General features: G+C 43.9%; 1 protein-coding gene across 1 annotated transcript in view; it reads left to right on the top strand.

The window, feature by feature from the left end:
- Positions 1–18,889, top strand: part of LOC107110279 (bifunctional heparan sulfate N-deacetylase/N-sulfotransferase 4) — a 123,285-nt gene that overhangs the window by 6,183 nt on the left and 98,213 nt on the right. Inside the window, exon 2 of the mRNA XM_015411043.1 lies at positions 1,065–1,152. Coding sequence (XP_015266529.1) covers positions 1,065–1,152 — 88 coding nt within the window. The remainder of the gene's footprint in view (positions 1–1,064; positions 1,153–18,889) is intronic.

Below are 18,889 nucleotides of genomic sequence, written 5' to 3'. Positions count from 1 at the left end.
TGAACCCTATAGCGATGTGACACCACTTCTGGGTTCACTCCAGAAATGATGTCACGCCATCAACATAATAGTGCTCCCCATGTCTCCACCCACTAGTCACCCGTCAGATGCCAGCCACTGGCTATCAGCCCAATGCAGCACTGTGCAAGTACATGGTTCCTGAGTGGATACTAAATAATACCTGGAGGGAGTACTTATAATAGTGTCACCCTTGGGTACTGGGTTCTTTTGCTCACTCAGTAGCTGTGTGCCTGCATGATGCAGCAGCAGCAGCTAACATGACCACCTGATGCCTTCTGGTGAAGGCACAGAATCCCTTTCTTCTTTCAGTGTCACTTAGTAGTGATAACTATACCTATCTCAGCAAACCTGTGCCTATTGTTCATCAGTGAACTGTGTGAACCACATTGGTGTTTATCTCTCTGGTGAAATCCAGTTCCAGCTGAAAGAGAGTTGTCCTTGATACATGCTATCTGTCCATATTTTTTTCTTCTAAACATAGATTGAGTATGGATTAGAGGGATAGGAGAGTAGTAAGAACATTGTGAAAGTATAGGTCTAACCTGTAGGATGTGCTTTGAAGGTAAATGAACTGGTACTGCTGCAGTTGGGCAGAACAGGGTCTGCTTCAATGGAAGATCACATGGGAATCCTATGCATACTATCTCGAGTTCAGGGCTTTAGACAAGAGGCTACAACTGGTCCTATTGTAAGAAGCTCAGAGTTCTTTGAGAAGGAAGACAGACCCATATGACTGGGAATTTTACATTTTGCGTACTTTCTTGAATTTGGGAGGCCTAGATTGATAGGCATTACTACTTACGATATCACTGGAGTTTTTGCTTATGATACAAAAATTACAGTTGTATCATGAAACTAATCACAAAATTTAGTTCATTATATTTTCTTTCTTTAACTTGGTGTATATTTATGATATAGATTAAAGTGGGAGGAGGGGCTCATACATCTAAATGTGCTACAATTCTTAACTTTGAAGCTCAGCCTCCATTTTGAAATGAGGTAATTTTTTTTTCTAAATGCATGCTATTTCTTATTTGTTTCAGGCCTTACTAGAGACTCAAACTTTACTACGCACTCAGGTTGCAAATTTTACCTTCAACCTTGGATTTTCAGGAAAATTTTACCACACAGGTAAGAAGGAATCACGGAGTCTCAGGTAGCACTTAAGCAGGTGAAAGAATTTTAAAGCAAATTCATCTCAGCTGGCAAAACAGTACTGAAGTTTATGCACATTGAAAATGATTTTTAATGTAATTTGATCATTTTTGCCCTAATTTCACTTTAGAGTAAGTTAGAATATTAGAGTCCCCCAGCAAGTAATACTTAAAACAGTGATATGCCTGTCTCTCTTCAGGAGCAAAGGGTTTTGCTACCGCCCCCCCTTTAAGGGCAATGAATTTTTTTGTCATGCCTTGGGAATGATTCTGAATTGCTTCCCAATAGGAATTCTATCCAGAATATGCCATTCCCATCTGAATTGGTCATACAATGCAAGAGAATTCCATATTTTCTCAGACTGTCTTCTATATTGTAATGATATGCATTTATATATAGATATATATTGTGGAAATATTTTGGAAACAAGGAGTGAAAAACTTGTAAAATACCTATAAAGCACACATAATATGCATAACTAAATGCATTCTGCATGTACATCCACATGAATGATGTTTACAGAATTTCACAATGGATCACTGGAGGAATGTTGTCCAAAATACTTGATGCAGCAAAATTGCAAGACAAGTACATTGAATTAATGGTGTTTATTCACCCTCACATCATGAGTGGCACTTGGAGGAAACCTTTGAATGTCTCCTAAAGTTACAAAAAAACAAATAAAAACAAAAAAACCTGGCTCATCAAAACTGAAATCTACCATTTTTAATAAATTAAAATTCATAGATGGAAACATTCAGATATTTAACTATATATTTAATATTATTTAATAGTTCAGAATCTGATTCAAAATTTCCATATGCATTTTTGAGGTGTGGGATTCCAGTCCTTCAAATTATTTCACCAGAAAGGGCAGTAGGAATCTGAGGTGTTCATTTCAGCCATATATAGTAAAAGTGAATGGAACTGGTGGACCTCTTGATGGCACCTGGTATTTTTGGCCATAGTGTGATGCAGAGTGTTTGACTGGAATGGCCATTGGCCCGATCCAACATTGGCTTCTCTTATGTTCTTAAGGACTCTGGCGCTTTTACACATGCTGAATAATGCATTTTCAATCCACTTCCAATGCCCTTAGTAATCATTGGTGAGTGGATTTTGACATTTCACACTGTAAAGTCCAGTTGCAAAGTGCATTGGAAGTGGACTGAAAGTGCATTATTCAGTGTGTGTCAAAATTGGTCATTTTCCTAAACAGATTATGTCAGGTTGGAGATTGTAAAAGAAATATACATTAATGCCAGGTATTAGAAAGAGCAAAACTGGTGCTGATTTTTGTTTTTCTTGTCCTATCAAGTAGAATAAAAGATAAAAATGTCAAAAACTGAGGTACTCATCCAGCCCCATTAATCTGAAGTAGTATTTCTCTGTGAGGCATACCCTGCAGTGACTTCACTGGATTACAAACTGGGTTTACAGAAGTACTATTGTCACATAAGAGAGAATGCATTGTGGAATGGTTTGATTTTAAAGTGTACTGTTATGCCCAGGGGAGAAAATATGTGGATTAAAAGGAATTTAAATTAAATGAAAAGAGGATTACTTCACCTTTCCAGTTCTAAGTAATTAATTGATTCTGCCCACCCACCCACTGATTCTGCAGATTAGCATTTCTTGCTTCCTGTCACATTTTTGCATTCCAAATCTGCCTGCGTTCTTCTTTTAAGTCTCATTCTGTGTTTAAACTGCACTTGTTTGCCGTCCTTTCCCAGTGATGTTCCTTCTTTATTAAGAACCAGCTTTAAGTGAAGGCAGACAATTGCTGCTGGCACATATCAGAGGCAGCAAAATGCTCCCTGCTGTATCCCTTCAGGCTGGTCCCACGCCACCCATTCAGGCTGTAATAGCTTCCAGTCCTGACTGATCAGCTAGCATTGTGGAATTGCAGAAGGGAAAGTACAAAAGATTCAGTTGGGTTTGCTATCATCATACCCATGAACATAGGTGTGCCGACTCTTTGAAACTCTTGTCAACCAGAGTAGAGAAGAGCCTTTGCGTCAGCACAGTGTAAGGTTTGCCATCAGCAATAGGGATGGGCACAGACCAGAAAAATGTGGTTTGTGTCGGTTCACAGTTTATGGCCCTGCAAACCTCATTGAAAGGGACCACAGTCCCTTTAAATGGCCTTTGCAGAAAGCTTGAAAAACAGCTGAGAGGCAGGTAACAAACACTCTCTGCCCCTCAGCTAAGGGACTGCAGGCTGCTCCCCGCTGCTCAGCTGTTTTTGCAGCTTTCTGCTCTATCCACAAATTGCCATGAACGGCTTTAAAAGTTCATGGGAGTTCATGACAGTAGACCTGTCATGAACTTTGGTTGGCAAACCACGAACAGGGCGAAATTTGTGATTAATTTTGCTTTGTGGTTTAGTTCATGCCCATCCATAATCAACAATCCTTGAGGATTGCTACAAGCAGATCCCTTCAAATTATAGCTTGTGTCCTGGTGGTTCAGGTAGGATTGCCATGTCTACTTACCCAGATGGCAGAGGGTGGGAGGAAGCCTTCTGGGAGTGGGGAGGGTGAGGAGACACTGCGTGTGATGTGGTTGGCATGATAACATCATGTGGAAATGACATTGTCACACCAGGTATGTCGTGCAGCAACACTCTAGTATTTTGATCAAAGTTCTATGGTTAGCCTAGAATTTTGGCCAAAATTCTAGAGCATCACTGTGCAACATGCCTGGCGTGATGATGTCACTTCTGCATGATGTCATCATGCTGATGACATCAACATGGGAGGGGGCTGTTAGAGTGGTGGGGCTTCTTCTGGTAGCCGGCTGGCTGGTGGCAGATTGGAGCCCCTGAAATCAGGGCAAACCCCACCCCGACTGGGGGTCTGGCAACCCTAGGTTCAGGGGAGACATATACTGAGCCCATGTGCTGTTTCATGGTTACTATATAGAACTTAGAGATGAAGTAATTGTGTGAGTCTTGGCTATGGTACCAGGCCATTCAGCAGAACAGCGAGTTAGTTATCCTTTTTCTTGCTGGGGGGAAAGGTACACATTATTGAAAGAGTAGCTACCTTTTAAGTGTAGCCATTGAGACTAGACCCTGGAAGCTGAAATAATTCTGTTAACCAAACATGAACGAATGCTATTGTTTGTTTTGATGAATGTATTGCTGTACAAAAGAGTTTCATGAACATTGGTTTTTAATTTTTATTGTGCCATATTTGCATTTTGTTCCCTGGAACCTTGTATCTAAAGTGAGCATGAGATCTTGCATGCTCTTTCCCCAACCCATTAAACAATAAACAGCCAGAGTTGCTAATGTTGAGATTGGATATGCAGTCCTAAAGATTTCTAGTGGAATGAGCTTAGCTATTTAGCTCTACTACCATCAGCACCTAAGGTATCTTTTTATGGAAAAAATGTGAAGTTTGAGTAATCCTTGGATTTTACAATTCCATCTTTGCTTATTCAAAGCTGCTGGAAAAAGCTGGCCTATGCTGACTTCCTGACAGTGAAGCCCTTTGCTGAACCAGTTATATGTGCATGTCCTGCTATGGACTACATTCACCCTAGAATTGGTCTCTTGGCATACAATTGCTAACCAGTATTTATAGATATATGAAGTTGCCTTATAATGATCAGACCACTGGTCCATCACAATCAGTATTGTCTACTCAGTATTGTCTGCTCAAGCTGGCGGTGGCTCTCCTGGGTCTCAGGCAGAGATCTTTCACATCACCTATTGCCAGATCCTTTAACTGGAAATGCCAGGGATTGAACCTGGGACTTTCTGCACACCAAATGGATGTTCTACCACTGAGCCATGACCCTCTCCAGCAGGATCTATTGCATGTTTGAATGCAATGAGCTAAATGGGGCAGATTTCAGTATAATGCCGGGCATATGCAAAAATGTGGCTTTCTATGCACCACTGCTGTAGTATATCCAGTGTGTTCACTAATGCACACAAAGGCAAGGCAACTCCATTTATACTATCCTGCAGACATGTGGAATGCACCCTTGGGGGGGGGTTATTTGTACATGCCCAGCAGGGTCATGTTTCAATTAGACCTTACTCATAAGGATTGCATACCCGAGGGTGGTTTACTGTAGTGTGATGAACGTTCACAGCAGGTTGAATTCAGTTTATGGAGTGAATTCACATTGACATTGACAGAAGTGAATGTACACTGACATTGACAGGGTGGCCTGAATCACACACACCCCTTACCACAATGGGACTGTTTGGATCACTGTAGTGAATAGCATGAAAAGATTCTTTTTGTCTATGGAAGACAAGGCTGCCAAGCTACTAGAAAACACAAATGAAAGCAGCCAGTGGCAGATAATAAAAACAAAGATTATTCTCTTGGCAGCAGTAGCAGTATGGTTTCTCCAGGGATCTGTAGGTGCTGCAGGTGTCCTTAAAACTGAGACTGTACAAGGACAGCTAATAGTTGCTTCAGTGATGCCAACTCCAGGGCAGGGAGAAATCCATGGAGATTGTTGTCAATCTTGCATGAAGGAACAATATAGGAATTAAGCTGATGGATGAAGCAAGGTTCCTGGTGAGTCGTTCTTTCATAGACAGGAGTCTAGGAGTAATGTTCTTTTAATAGTAGTTGGATCAGATTATTTTAGGTTATTTGTATAGGCAACTTCACCCAGATATAGCCTTGAAACAGTTTCTCCGCTACATAGTAACGTGAAATAATAAGAAGATTATGGGCAGAGTGCCCTGCTCTGCTATATTACAGCTGAGGAATGGCCTCATGAAAAACTGTGTTGATATTAAGCAGGTTTGTGCCTTGGAATGTACATAGAAGTCATTGATAGTGCTTCTTTTTAAAACTGAGTTCATTAATTTTAGCTCCTTATAAGTATGGAGATGAGAGTAACTGTCCCAAGGCATTTGGAGCTGATTGATGGATTTTACAGAGCAGTAAGGAGCACACGTTGCCTTTTCTGGTTCCCATAGAAAATGTGCCACCGTTGCTTATATTTCTAATGTGGAGGGACAGGCTGTGCCAGCCCATACTGCCCAGCCCTCCTGTTAAGATCTGCTCTCCAATCCTGCTCTCTGTGCCCCTGACTTCAGAAGTGAGACTGGTAGAGACACGGCATTTTAGTCAGGCGCATACCTACAGTGGGGTCTTTCGGGTCCCAGCCCCGCACTTACTGCCAAGGCCCCCCGTCTTTCCATCCAGACCAGACCCACCAACTTTCATTTTTTTTAAAAAAAAAATTATTTATGGTGCTCACTTGGGTGTATGTGTGCAGGTGCCCCCTGACTTATTTAAAGGCCCCCCAAATTAAAAAAAAATCCTGACTACAGGCCTGATTTTAGTGGTTGCACCTCACCTTTGGAATACCCTCCCCATTGTGACTCACCTGGTTGCCAACTTATCCAGTATAGAGGGAGATCCTCTACTGCTACGTTCTGATCCCCACCATTGCTTGAATTAGAGGCAAGAGGAGGAGGAGGAGGAGAGGAGGAGGAGGAGGAGATTGGATTTATACCCCACCCTTCACTGCCCAAAGGAGTCTCAGAGTGGCTTACAATCCCTTTCCTTTCCCCTCCCCACAGCAGACACCCTGTGAGGTAGGCGGGGCTGAGAGAGATCTCTCAAGAACTGCCCTTGAGAGAACAGCTCTAAAAGAATTTATGACTGGCCCAAGGTCACACCAGCAGCTGCATGTGGAAGAGTGGGGAATCAAACCTGGTTCTCCCAGATCAAAGTCTACACTCTTAACCACTACACCAAACTGGAAAATGGAGATAAGAGTTTTACCATAGAGTTTTGTGAAATTCTTAAGAGTGTTGTAACATTGATCAACACTTTCCCCCTGCCTCTCTTGTTCCAAGAGTTCCTAGTTGTTGAGGGCAAAGCCCTAGCAACCTGAGATGCCCACCAAGTTGGCCTTTTGGCTACCCAAGCTTTTAACTGAGAGGATTTGTCTTTTTACCTGATTTATGGTCTGCGCTCTGTTTTAAGGTGTCCTGTGGTTGTTTTATGCTGTTTTATGCCCCAGCTTGTTTTTAATGGCTTGTTTTTATATTGATCATGCATTATGCTTATGTTATGGATTGGTTTTTCTTGCAAGCCTCCTCAGGCAGGATCCAAGAGAAGTGGCATATAATTTCCCTAAATAAGTAAAAAACATATATATGAAAATTCACATATGTTTATGGGGTACATGATTGGTATAAAAATCTCCAGGAGAAATGGGAGAAGCAAATCTCTGACTATTAATGTTTTGTAATTACACACTCTGGGATGCTTTCCTTATATACATTTTCATAATGAGAGCAGGAGAAAGTAATGCTTAAAGTAGACCTAAAGGTTACAGCATAAAGAGTAGATTTTACTCATAGCGGGGTGTAGGAGCAAGGACCTTTTTTCATACGTACAGCCAATTTATGTGGACATGTTCAGGTATAGCCACTCCCTCAATTCATATTGAAGAGGTTTGTGGATGTTGAGGTCAAACAACTTGGTAAAGATCAGCCTCATAGACCCCCCTGTCTAAAACTGTGTGAACCATACCACACTGGCATTATTTCTTCATGTACCCTGTTTCCCCAAAATAAGACCTACCCAAAAAATAAGCCCTAGCAGGATTTCTATGCATTTGTGGTATAAGCCCTATTGAGTCTTCTTGAGAAAAAATAAATATAAGACAGTGTCTTATTTTCAGGGAAACACGGTATTATGAGGATGATTCTCTGCCACAAAAATAAGTTTCTGGAGCCAAGACCTAGCTCAAACATGACCATCATCCTCATTTTGTAAATGTAAATATATGGAAGATTCCAATGGATTGATGACTAGGTGGAACCTTCCATGTTCAAGCCCATACCAGGGGATACTTTGGACTTGGTGCCCTGCCAAGAGCATCTGCTTGACGACTGAAGAAAAAGAACGTTGGACTAAAAGAACCTTAGGCTTTGGATCAGATCATTATATATTACAAGTCGGTACCCACAATATTTATGGGGGGATCTCTTCCCCCTTTTAACTTTAATCCCCCCATCAATGCCAGCTAAGAGAGGAAAGGGATTCCCCCCATGAGTATCATGGCTCATGCCCTCCTATTGCTGCAGCTGCTGCTTCCAGGACACGATGCTCCCTCCCAAGTTACCCCCCACTACCAATGATGATGCTGTCAAACCCAGCACAGTTTCCACCACCAGGTCCACTGGACCTTCCAAAGCCCTCCAATCCTAAGGTTTCTGCCACTGAACCACCATGTTCCCCCCTCCAACCCCCATGACATTCATGCCAGTGATCCCAGTGTGGCTCCAGGCCTCTGCCACTAGACCTGCTGTGGCTTCTGAAGTGCTCCAGCTCTGAAGCATCCGGTGCCAGGCCACTGCACCCCCCCCAATGCACTCCACCCCACATACATCGATACCAATGAGCCCAGGACAGCTCCAGGCCTCCACTGCTAGGCCTCCTGTGGCTCCCAATGGCCTCCAACAGTAAAGCTTCTGTTGCTGGGATGCCATGCTTGGGGGGGGGCACACACACTGACATTGATGCTGGCAAGCCCAGAGCAGCTCCAGGCTTCACCTGGTGTCACTCCTTCACCCATCATCACTGCTGGGACTCTGGCAGATGTAGATGCATTGTCTACACATGCAGAGACAATGCTTTAGTTTTTAGGGGGGATTTAAATACCCCCTGTCCCCCCCCCCCCCCCGATTTCATAGTTTTCTGCAAACCCGGGGCTTCCCCCAAGTTTCGAGAAAAATCTCCTTTTTCTCTGTATTGTCCCAATCTGCAGATTTAGATATCTGCAGATCTACCCACAGTTGAGGAATAGATATATAGATTGAAAGAAGTCCTGCCTCACCAACCATTTTGAGTTATTTGAGAAAGTGAACAAGCATGTAGACAATGGTGACCCAATAGACATTATATACCTGGACTAAAGGCTTTTGACAGGGTACCTTACCAAAGACTCCTGAGTAAATTTAGCAGTCATGGGATAAAAGGATGGGTTCTCTTATGGATTAAAAAGCTGGTTAAATGACATGAAACGAAGAATAGGAATCAATAGACAGTTCTTACTATGGATGGAAGTAAGCAGTGGGGTCCTACATGGATCGGTATTAGGGCAGGTACTATTTAATGTATTCATAAATGAACTGGAACTAGGAGTGAGTAGCATAGTGGCCAAGTTTGCAGAGGACCCTGAATTATTCAGGATGGTAAAAACCAAGGCTGACTGTGAAGAGTTGTAAGAGGACCTCCACAAACTGGATGAGTGGGCAACAATGTGGCAAATGAAGTTCAATATTGGTGAGTGTAAGGTGATGCTCACTGGGACAAAAAAATCCCAACTTCAAGTACAGTATGGAGTATGACCTTGTTGAGACTGAGAGGGGAAAAGATCTTGGGGTTGTAATGAATAGCTCAATGAAAGAGTCATCCCAGTGTGCTGCAGTGGTGAAAAAGGCAAACTCTGCATTAGGGATTCTTAGGAAAGGGATCGAGAATAAAAACAACAACAATAATATTTTAATGCCCCTCTATGGTGCGGCCTCATTTGGAATACTGTGTACAGTTCTGGCCACTGTGTCTTAAAAGGACATTGCAGAGCTGGAAAAAGTAGAAACCTGGGGTGGTCTTTTCTGAGAGAGAGACACCCCAAAACAACCTCTGAGCTTCCTAAAGCAGTGCCCTCATGAAGCCAGGCTTGGCTTAAGCAGTGGCTTTTACTGGGAGGCTAGGAGAACCACATCTCGGCTGGGAAAACTCAGGCCAAGTGAAGATTCTCCAGGCTGGCTTCACTGCCAAACATCCTCCATGCAAGCACCCCCTCACCGCCACACGCACACTTCTCTCCTGTCAGCTCATTCCATAATGACTAGAATGAGCAAGTCTCTGCTCTCGCCTCAGGCATCTTCTACTGACCAATGGCTAGTCTTTTCTCTGTCAAATGTACAGGCAGGCAGGGACAAGGAGCCTCTGGTCAGTGCTATTGTCATGAATAAAGGATGTTGCATGTTTCCAGCCCCAACTTCTGGTTCACTTGCATGTCAAGAAATACCTTTGGAATAATCCTCTCATTCCTGTCTCTATATATTTGTCTAAAATATCTGCATTCTTACACCTATGCCAGACCTATCAAGGTAAACATTAACTCTCCATGTCTAGTGAATGGTCTCCCATTCAGGTTCATCCTGCTGTACATTAGGAAACATCACTTCTTTTGTCTGGTACCAGGGAAATGCCAGGTTACCCTATTGTTCCACAATGGACACTCCCAGCCAACCATCCAGCACCTGACTTAATCCCATCACAGCTATTGTTAATTCGGACTCTGCCCTTTTGGAAGCTCATTGGTCACACCTGAATTATGCTCCGCCTGGTATCACTCCTCCATGGACTCCTTATTGGTCTAGAAAATATATAGTTCTCACCTGAGACCAACCCCCAAGGCCTTCCATTGGTCTGCATTGTTTTCCAGTGTCTATATCTGTCAGAGCACATGGCCTCAGATTTTGTGTCTGCCCCTGATGCCAACTGGCAGTTCACTTCCAAACTTTGGTTTGGGCCATAATCTCATCTCCATGGATCCCTGCACATCTGGACAGGTTGTATTACCCTGTGGTGAGCTCCCGGCCCCTGTCCTAGCTCCCACCTACCCAGCGGTTCGAAAGCCTAGCAAGTAGATAAATGGGTACCTGCCTTAGGTGCGGGGGGGCACTCACATTCCAGCGTTGTGGCGGTGAGGAGGAGTGGAGCAGTGGTACCGGCGGCGGTGCGATCTGGTGAAAGAACATGGCGGCGATTTAACACCAAGCAGCAATCGTTCCAGGCGGGGATTGGCCCTGAGACGCGAGAACGCGGCGACGCAGCATGGCTGGAGCCAATTGGACAGAGGCCGGCGCGCGAAAGTCATCGCACAGTCGCAGACTATGGGAGCTTCCCCAGAAGGAGCTGCTGCGGAGCCCGCCGAGACAAGATTCCACTGTAAGGAAGCGGCAGAAGGAAAAAGAACAAACACACGCCAGCAGGGTGCCTGGTAGGCACTCACCTCCCTAGATATACATTGTATGTGGCCCTAGTTAGGAATGTAAAATGCTTGTAAACTGCTCAGAGCCTCCGGGATTGAGCGGTATAGAAATTGAAAGTATAAAATAAATAAATAAATAAATAAACTGACCCCTCTATTTGCTATCAATCACCTCTGCTTTCTTAGTTCTGAATTGCTTGCTCTTTTTGAATGTTTAGTGTGAATGTAATGAGGGAAATACTTTAATAAAAACTATTTAATTTACTCTTCACATTTGGAGTCTTCCTACTGTACCGGACCTTGATATAGACAGGTGTACAGGTACCCCTCTGGCCTTGCCTGCTGCATAGCTAATTTCCCCATACAACAAGGCAGGACATTAGCGGTAACAAGAGGAGGGCAACCAAGATGTTTAGGGACTGGAGCACCTTCCCTACAAGAAAAGGCTGAAGAGTCTGAAACTTTTCAGTTCAGAAAAGAGACGACTAAGGAGGACATATAAAATTATGCATGGGATGAAGAGTGTTGACAAAGAGAAAATTTTCTCCCTCTCCCAAAAACTATTACTTGAAGGCATCCAATTTAACTGATGGTAAGTAGGTTGAGGACGAAGAAAAGGAAATACTACTTTACATAGAGAGTGGTTAAAATGTGGGATTCGCTGCCAGAGGATTTAGTGATGGCCACAGGAATAAACAGCTTTAAAAGGGGATTAGATAGATTCATGGAGGATAAATGTATCAGTGGCTACTAGCTACGGTGTCTGAGGGGAACCTCCACATTCAGAGGCACTAAGTCAGGAGACAACATCAAGGGAAGGCCTCAGCCTCTGTGAACTGTGGTTGGCCCTCCAGAGGAACTGGTTGGCCACTGTTTGAGATAGGATGCTGGACTAGATGGATCACTGGTCTGATCCAGCAGGGCTTTTCTTACGTTGTTATGTAAAGATGAAAGGAGATTTATTTAAGTGAGGAGGAGGAGGAGGAGTAGATTGCATTTATACCCCGCCCTTCACTCGGAGTCTCAGAGCGGCTTACAAACTCCTTTCCCTTCCCCTCACCACAACAGACACCCTGTGAGATAGGTGGGGCTGAGAGAACTCTTTCAAGAACTGCCCTTTCAAGGACAGCTCTGACAGAACTATGGCTTGCCCAAGGTCATCCAGCAGCTGCAAGTGGAGGCGGGGGAATCAAACCCAGTTCTCCCAGATTAGAGTCCGCGCACTTAACCACTACACCAAACTGTGCCTAGATCCAGGATTATAACAAAGAAAGTAAAAAAAAGATAAAAACATTTAACACAGTATTCCTCACCACTGGAGGAGAAATGAACTCCCCCACACGCATCCCTGAGCTCCAGATCAAAATAAGCTACATGTTGCTGGTCATGGTTATTAGTATGTCTCATCTTAGATGCCAAGTCATGAAGACATATAAAACTGTTGACTTCCCATGAGGAAAAATTGTTGGCATATTGTATTATATGTATGCAAGATGACAGCCAATGATGCACACATGTCAGATTAAACTGATCTGGGTGACAGGTAGGACTGTCATGTGACAGGGTCACCAGATGCAAGTTGCACTAGGTTGCATCAGCTAATTAACTGTGTCACCATGAGTTGGCAAAATGACTCTGATTGGTGCAAGTACTGTATATATGGAATGTAGTCCAGAGGCAAGTGTTCCACACCAGTGGAAGAGTGTATTGCGAAGCACCTTGTCGGTCAGTTCTGTGAATCTGGGATACCGCATGGTGGAATGGACTGTGTAAATAACTGTAAATAAAAGCCACTGTATATAGCTCAGATACAGCATCCTGATATCATTATTATTCAGACGCTATGCGCATGCCGTCAAAAATAGCTACCTCAGAAATGAGTGCATTATGGGTAAAGCTTTATAAAGGTCATGCTTGAGATAAACTACAAGGTCAAACTCTGTGAGTACTCAGAAAATGGAAACATTTTGTGGCAATTTAAATGATGGGAAAAATTTAATTTTAAATAATATATAATGTCCTAATGAGAAGGGCTTTGTCTACACTAAATAAATTCTTGTTTCCATGTTTGATCATTCTTTTTTCTGATTCCTCACTCTCCCCATGTCCTGAGGGAACTCGGTGATAAAATTTGTATAACTTACCAACTGTTCAAATTTTCTGTTTCGCAGCCAACTTGAATATTATCAATATTGAATTTGAGATTGGTGCCAAGATAGAAAATGTGAGCATGTGTGTGTGAAAATGTATTCCCCAGTGGATTTTTTTTTAAGGCTGACTAAAATAGCACAAAACTACTTAATGAGTTGAGGCTTGTCAGTAACTTCCATTAAGGGACAGGCTGCAGTGTATACCCAGCCAGGCATCCAACTTCCAAAGTGAGCCCTACTTTTAAAGGTAGAATTGTTGTTTTGTCACTTCTGCTTAGAGGCAGGATGTCAAAGTATTCTCCATGCAAACATACACTTTATTGACTCACTATAAATAAAACATGGAGAGGTATTCTTTAATTACCGTAAATGTGACTTGTTTACCCACAGAGGCTTTTAATGTAAGATGCTGAACATGTTTTATTAGCACAGTGAAGCTGCTGCCTTACTGACTCATTCCTCCTCAATGCACAAAGCTCTGTTCCATTCTTGAACTTAAGTTGAATTTAGGAAGCCCAAAAAAGGGCTCTACCTTGCTTTCTGGCTATTAAGATAATTGCAATTAAACTGTTGAAATAAATAACAATGAGAATATGTTCAATTTCATAGGGCATTTGGGCTTGCTTTATTTTTTCTAGTCTCTCTGTGTGTTTTTGTATAATTTATGGGCAATTCTGTTTTTTCTCTTGGGTTTTTTTTAAATTTTGTATGATAAAATTTTATTCAGTTTTAATCTACCCTGAGGACTCATTAGGTTAATCCTCCAGATAATTGAGATCTATGAAGGCAAGGAAAACAGGCTTACATTTGTGGACAAATAAAGAGCAATTAGGAAAGAACATGAAAGTTTATGCCAGGAGTTTCCATCTGTCCCACTCTAGCATGATCAAGAAATGATGCATAGGGCTGGTCTATGCAGTTTGGAAGGGGTCTGTCTTGGGTTCTGGCTCCGCTGAGGCTGACTATTCCTCAGATGAGGAAGAGGCATGGATCAACCCAGCCTCCTCTGGAGTCAGCCCAGAAGAGAAACTTTTACCAGCACCTGAGGGAGAAGAGGCCCCAGCATCTTCACAGGAGGGGCAGCAAGGCAAAGAGACTGAGATGCAGTCAGAGGAAGAGACTGATCCAGAACCTGGCCCAGCAACCCCAGTTGGAGACACTCTGAGGCCAGAATCCCCACCTAGCTCACCTGATTGTCCCAGATGCAGGGCACAGCAGCATCTGAATGTGCAAAAGAGAAGGAAGAGTGCCAGACTTAAGCTGTTGGAAAGGCAACATGAGGGGCTGTGAGTCTTTGCAGATTGACTCCCAGGAAAGGGTCATAAACAACTCCGCTCACCTGCCTCAGTGCGGAAGCAACCGTGCATTCTTGGACCTATTCCCGGCTATCAGCCTTCGCTGCTCGCTCCTGAAAACTCTGACTGATTTCCTGGCTTTCAGACCTTCGGCTGTTTCTTGCCTTGCTTTTGGTCTGTGTATCCAGCTTTCAGTGAAGGGTATCTGTGGCAACCGGCCAGACCCAGCACAGGGTCACTTGTCAACGGTTTCCATTTTGTTGTATGCAGCAACATAAATGGGCTGCAATACAGAGAACACCGAGTGGAGAGTAGGGATGGGTGTGAATCAGGAAAATTGAGGCTCATCCTGCTTTGTGAGGTCACAGAAACCACAAACCTTCATGAACCTCCCCATTTACTGAACCAGTTTGTTCCATGAGGTCCATGATGTGGTAAGGGGGAAGAGATCTTCCCTTTCCCTTTCTGCTGGGGGCAGCTCCCTGGTGGTGGATCCCCAAGGCCAGCAGAATGGAAGGGGGGAGATCTTGCAAAAGCCATTTAAAGGGAAAATTCCCTTTAAATGGCTTTTGCAACCTATGTTGCACAAGAGTGAAGTCCAAGTTGCGAGTTCACCTGGAAGTCCATTTCCCTGTTGCTTTGCCAATTAATTGATTGGTGCCAGCATGTCTGCTGCATGAACCCTGACACAAACCTCCACTAAAAACATGGAGGGTCATGAGAGATTCCTTGCGGGCACAATCACATGACCCTTGGCTCACGAACCATGAACCAGGTGATATTTGTCATGAAATTAGGTTCATGACAAGGTTTGTGCCCATCCCTAGTGGAGAGTAGTATCCCATTTGAGTACACATCCTCTAGAACTACAAAATCTCAAAGCAAAGTACACTGGCAACACAGAGAAACCTAGAGGCCATCAGAAGTAAAGTGAGATGTCCACATTTTCAAGAAATTATTTTCAAACTGCATACCAGTAGGATCTAAGTGTAAGCTACTGGGGCATACACTTCTCAATTACCCCTGCAAGATCTCTGAAAGGAAAATGAAGTGCTCTTTTCAACAGGGCTGACTAGATTTTCCTGTTTTATTTTGTTATTGTTCCATGGGTTGGTTCCACTCTGAGTTCTGCTCCATCTTCTATCAAAATTAACATGGGGAATTTCTAACATTAATTTCTAAAATTAATGCATGAGAAGTAAGTTAACAAAGCATGGAGGCACTTTTGAAGAGGGATGAAAAGCCATTAAAAAAGGAACCTTCCTGTGATTCTGTGAAACATCAAGATTTCTTTCTCTGTGTATTTCATCAATGCACTTGTGTGCGTCAGCAACCTACATTAAAGAAAGGCATGAATGAGCAGAAGTAACTGGAAACCTGTATATACACAGTATTTTGTACAAAAGTGGGAAATCAAATTCTGTAGAACAGTGAATTCCTAATGCTTAGGTGCAAGTCACAAACCAGACTACTTGTATTCACAGTGGTGTAGTGATTAGTGTCAGAGTAAGACTGGAGAGGCCTAGGTTCGAATCCCCACTCAGCCATAAATCACCATGATGCTCTTAGCCCAGCTGCTCTGGCTGCATTTCTAAGGATGCTTTCCAGGGAGTAAACCCCACTGAATAACATGGGACTTACATATGATTGGGCATGCTTAGGGGATTGTTCTCTCTGGCTGTGGTCACACTGACCTCTTACCGCAACTTGCTTCCGCTGTCAGTTTATCCATGACTTTTTTTATTGGATGAAAACTGGTTACACGTCCCTCTTGAATTGCATGATGAGTTCAGACAACCGTGCCTCCCAAGTGGCAGCGTGGGATTTTTTTTTAATCATTTGTGCATGTGCGAGTGTTATCATGTGCATAACTGCACATGCACATAATGGCGGTCGGGGGGGAAACCAAATCACACTCATTTTTCCAGGTGTAGGAAAATGCGGGGGAGAACTGGGAGCATTGTGCGAGTGAGCCCGCTTCGGGGTGGGAGGCAGATTTGGCTGTCTGATCAGTGATTTTACAGGCGAGAGGGAACAGCGGTGAATCCTGATCAAAACAACTATGTGACTGCATCCTCTGTCTCACAACCTGATCTACTTCCCAGTGTTATTGTGAGAATGAAATAGGATGGGAAGAGGAACCATGTATGCTACCCTGGAGTCCTTGGAGGAATAGTAGGATAAATGATATCATTAAGAGCAGACAGTTGGGAGCCTCCGAATCCTTGTCAATTTAACCCCCCCCCAGTTAGCTGTGAGTGAAATTGACAAGGGAAAGCCTCTGCTCTCTGCCTTCCCTTCTCTAGCTGACATGGGGTAGCTGGAGAAGGGCAGGCAGGGAGCCCAGGCATGTTTAAAATGCCTTTCTTTCCCTCCCCAATCTTGGAGCGGGAAATAAAGGCATTTAAACATGCCCCCCATCCACTTTCCCTCCCTTTCTTGAGTTTCTCTGCAAAAGCATAGAGGCTCAGGGAAGGAAGGGGGCAGCAAAGGGCATGCATGCAAACATGCCTGGGTTCCCTGCCTGATCTTATCCAGGTGCCCCGCAGGGAACCCCAGCATGTTTAAAATGCCTTTCTTTCTCTTCTCGATCTGGGGAAGGGAAAGAAAGGCATTTAAACATGCCCCACCCCACTTCCCCAAGTTTCTCCGCAAAAGCAGAGAGCCAACCTGCCATGGTGGGCTGGCTAGGGAAGCAAAGGGCAGGCATGCAGGGCACCTGGAGAAGATCAGGCAGGGAACCCAGGCATGTTTAAAATGCCTTCATTTCTCTTCCCAATCTTGGAAACATTCCCCCTCTTCCCCGAGTTTCTCTGCAAAAATGGAGAGACGCAGGGAAGGAAGGGGGCATGGCTGCATGCCTACCCTTCCCTTCCCCAGCCTACTTGACACGGGGAAGAAAGGCATTTAAAGAAGGGAACGAAAGGCATTTAAACCCAACAGCTGACTGTCGGCGGTGGCTCAGGCTGTTAGGTTTAAAGACCTTGTTTTTGGTATAGCAAAATGAACCCTACCTGAGGGACCGCCTACCTGAGGGACCGCCTTTCCCCGTATGTTCCCCCAAGAGCACTACGGTCTGGGGCCCAAAACTTGTTATCTATTCCGGGCCCCAGGGATGTGAAATTGGCCGCCACGAGGGCCAGGGCCTTTTCGGTAGCGGCCCCTACCTGGTGGAATGAGCTCCCAGGGGAGATCCGGACCCTGCAGGACCTGATGCAGTTCCGCAGGGCCTGCAAGATGAAGCTCTTCCACCAGGCTTTTGAGTAGGGGCCGCTGCCCCCCCCCATTATGCTACCATCTGGGGGGGGGGCTGGTGGAGGCCTTGAAAAGAGCCCGGGAAGATCTTTTGGAACATCTGAATAAATAGCGACGCTATAGACTGTCTCCCAGGAATCATTGGTACTATCCCGCCATCTTTTGGGGGGGGGTTGGGAGTCCTGGTTTCACCGAGCACTTCATGTGATTGAGGATGGGTTTTTAAATTGTATAATATGCTTTTAAAATGTATATATTTTGGTAATTTTGTATTGTTGTTTTATGTTGCAAGTTTTATCTTGACTGTAAGCCGCCCTGAGCCCTACGGGGGAGGGCGGGGTATAAATTTAGATAATAAATAAATAAATAAACCCGGGAAAAAGCTGGATAATATCGGCTTTTTTGGGTTCAGCTATACTGGTAGCTGAATACAGATCTCTGATTTTCGTGGTTCAGCTATTGCCAAATGCACACCCCTAGATGTAACTTACAGTTTAGCTGAGATTTAGAGCCAGTTTAAAGAGGTTTCCAGGTTGGGAGATTCCTGGAGTTATGGGAGTGGATCCTGAGGAGAATAGGTTCTGGGGAGGGGAGGGACCTTAGTGGGATATAATGATGTACAGTCCACCCTCCAAAGCAGTCATTTTCTTCAAGGGAACTGATCTCTCTAGTCTGGAGATCAGCTGTAATTCTGAGATATCTCCAGGCACCACCTAGATGTTATACTGAATGAGTTATCCATACTGCTGGGTTTGTGTTTACCACTTGAAGTGCTCCAAAATCAAGAACAGACCATAATAAAATAATGTATTATATGTATCAGAGCACTATTTATTACACACGCTCCCTTTATCATATGTACTTTGTTACACTGAGGTTGCTTTGTCGCCTTTGTAGCACAACTGTTCATTTACATGAATATTCATGAAATAAACAAATAAGGATCTATTCCTTGAAATTAGGAGCAGGTGGCCAGCCTTGCTAGGTTCTATGCAGTGAGATTCACATATT

The sequence above is a fragment of the Gekko japonicus genome, unplaced genomic scaffold (genome assembly GCF_001447785.1).
Source record: "Gekko japonicus isolate JY-2015 unplaced genomic scaffold, Gekko_japonicus_V1.1 scaffold362, whole genome shotgun sequence".
In the NCBI taxonomy this organism is placed as follows: Eukaryota; Metazoa; Chordata; class Lepidosauria; order Squamata; family Gekkonidae; genus Gekko; species Gekko japonicus.
This window is presented reverse-complemented; position numbering and strand designations above follow the sequence as displayed.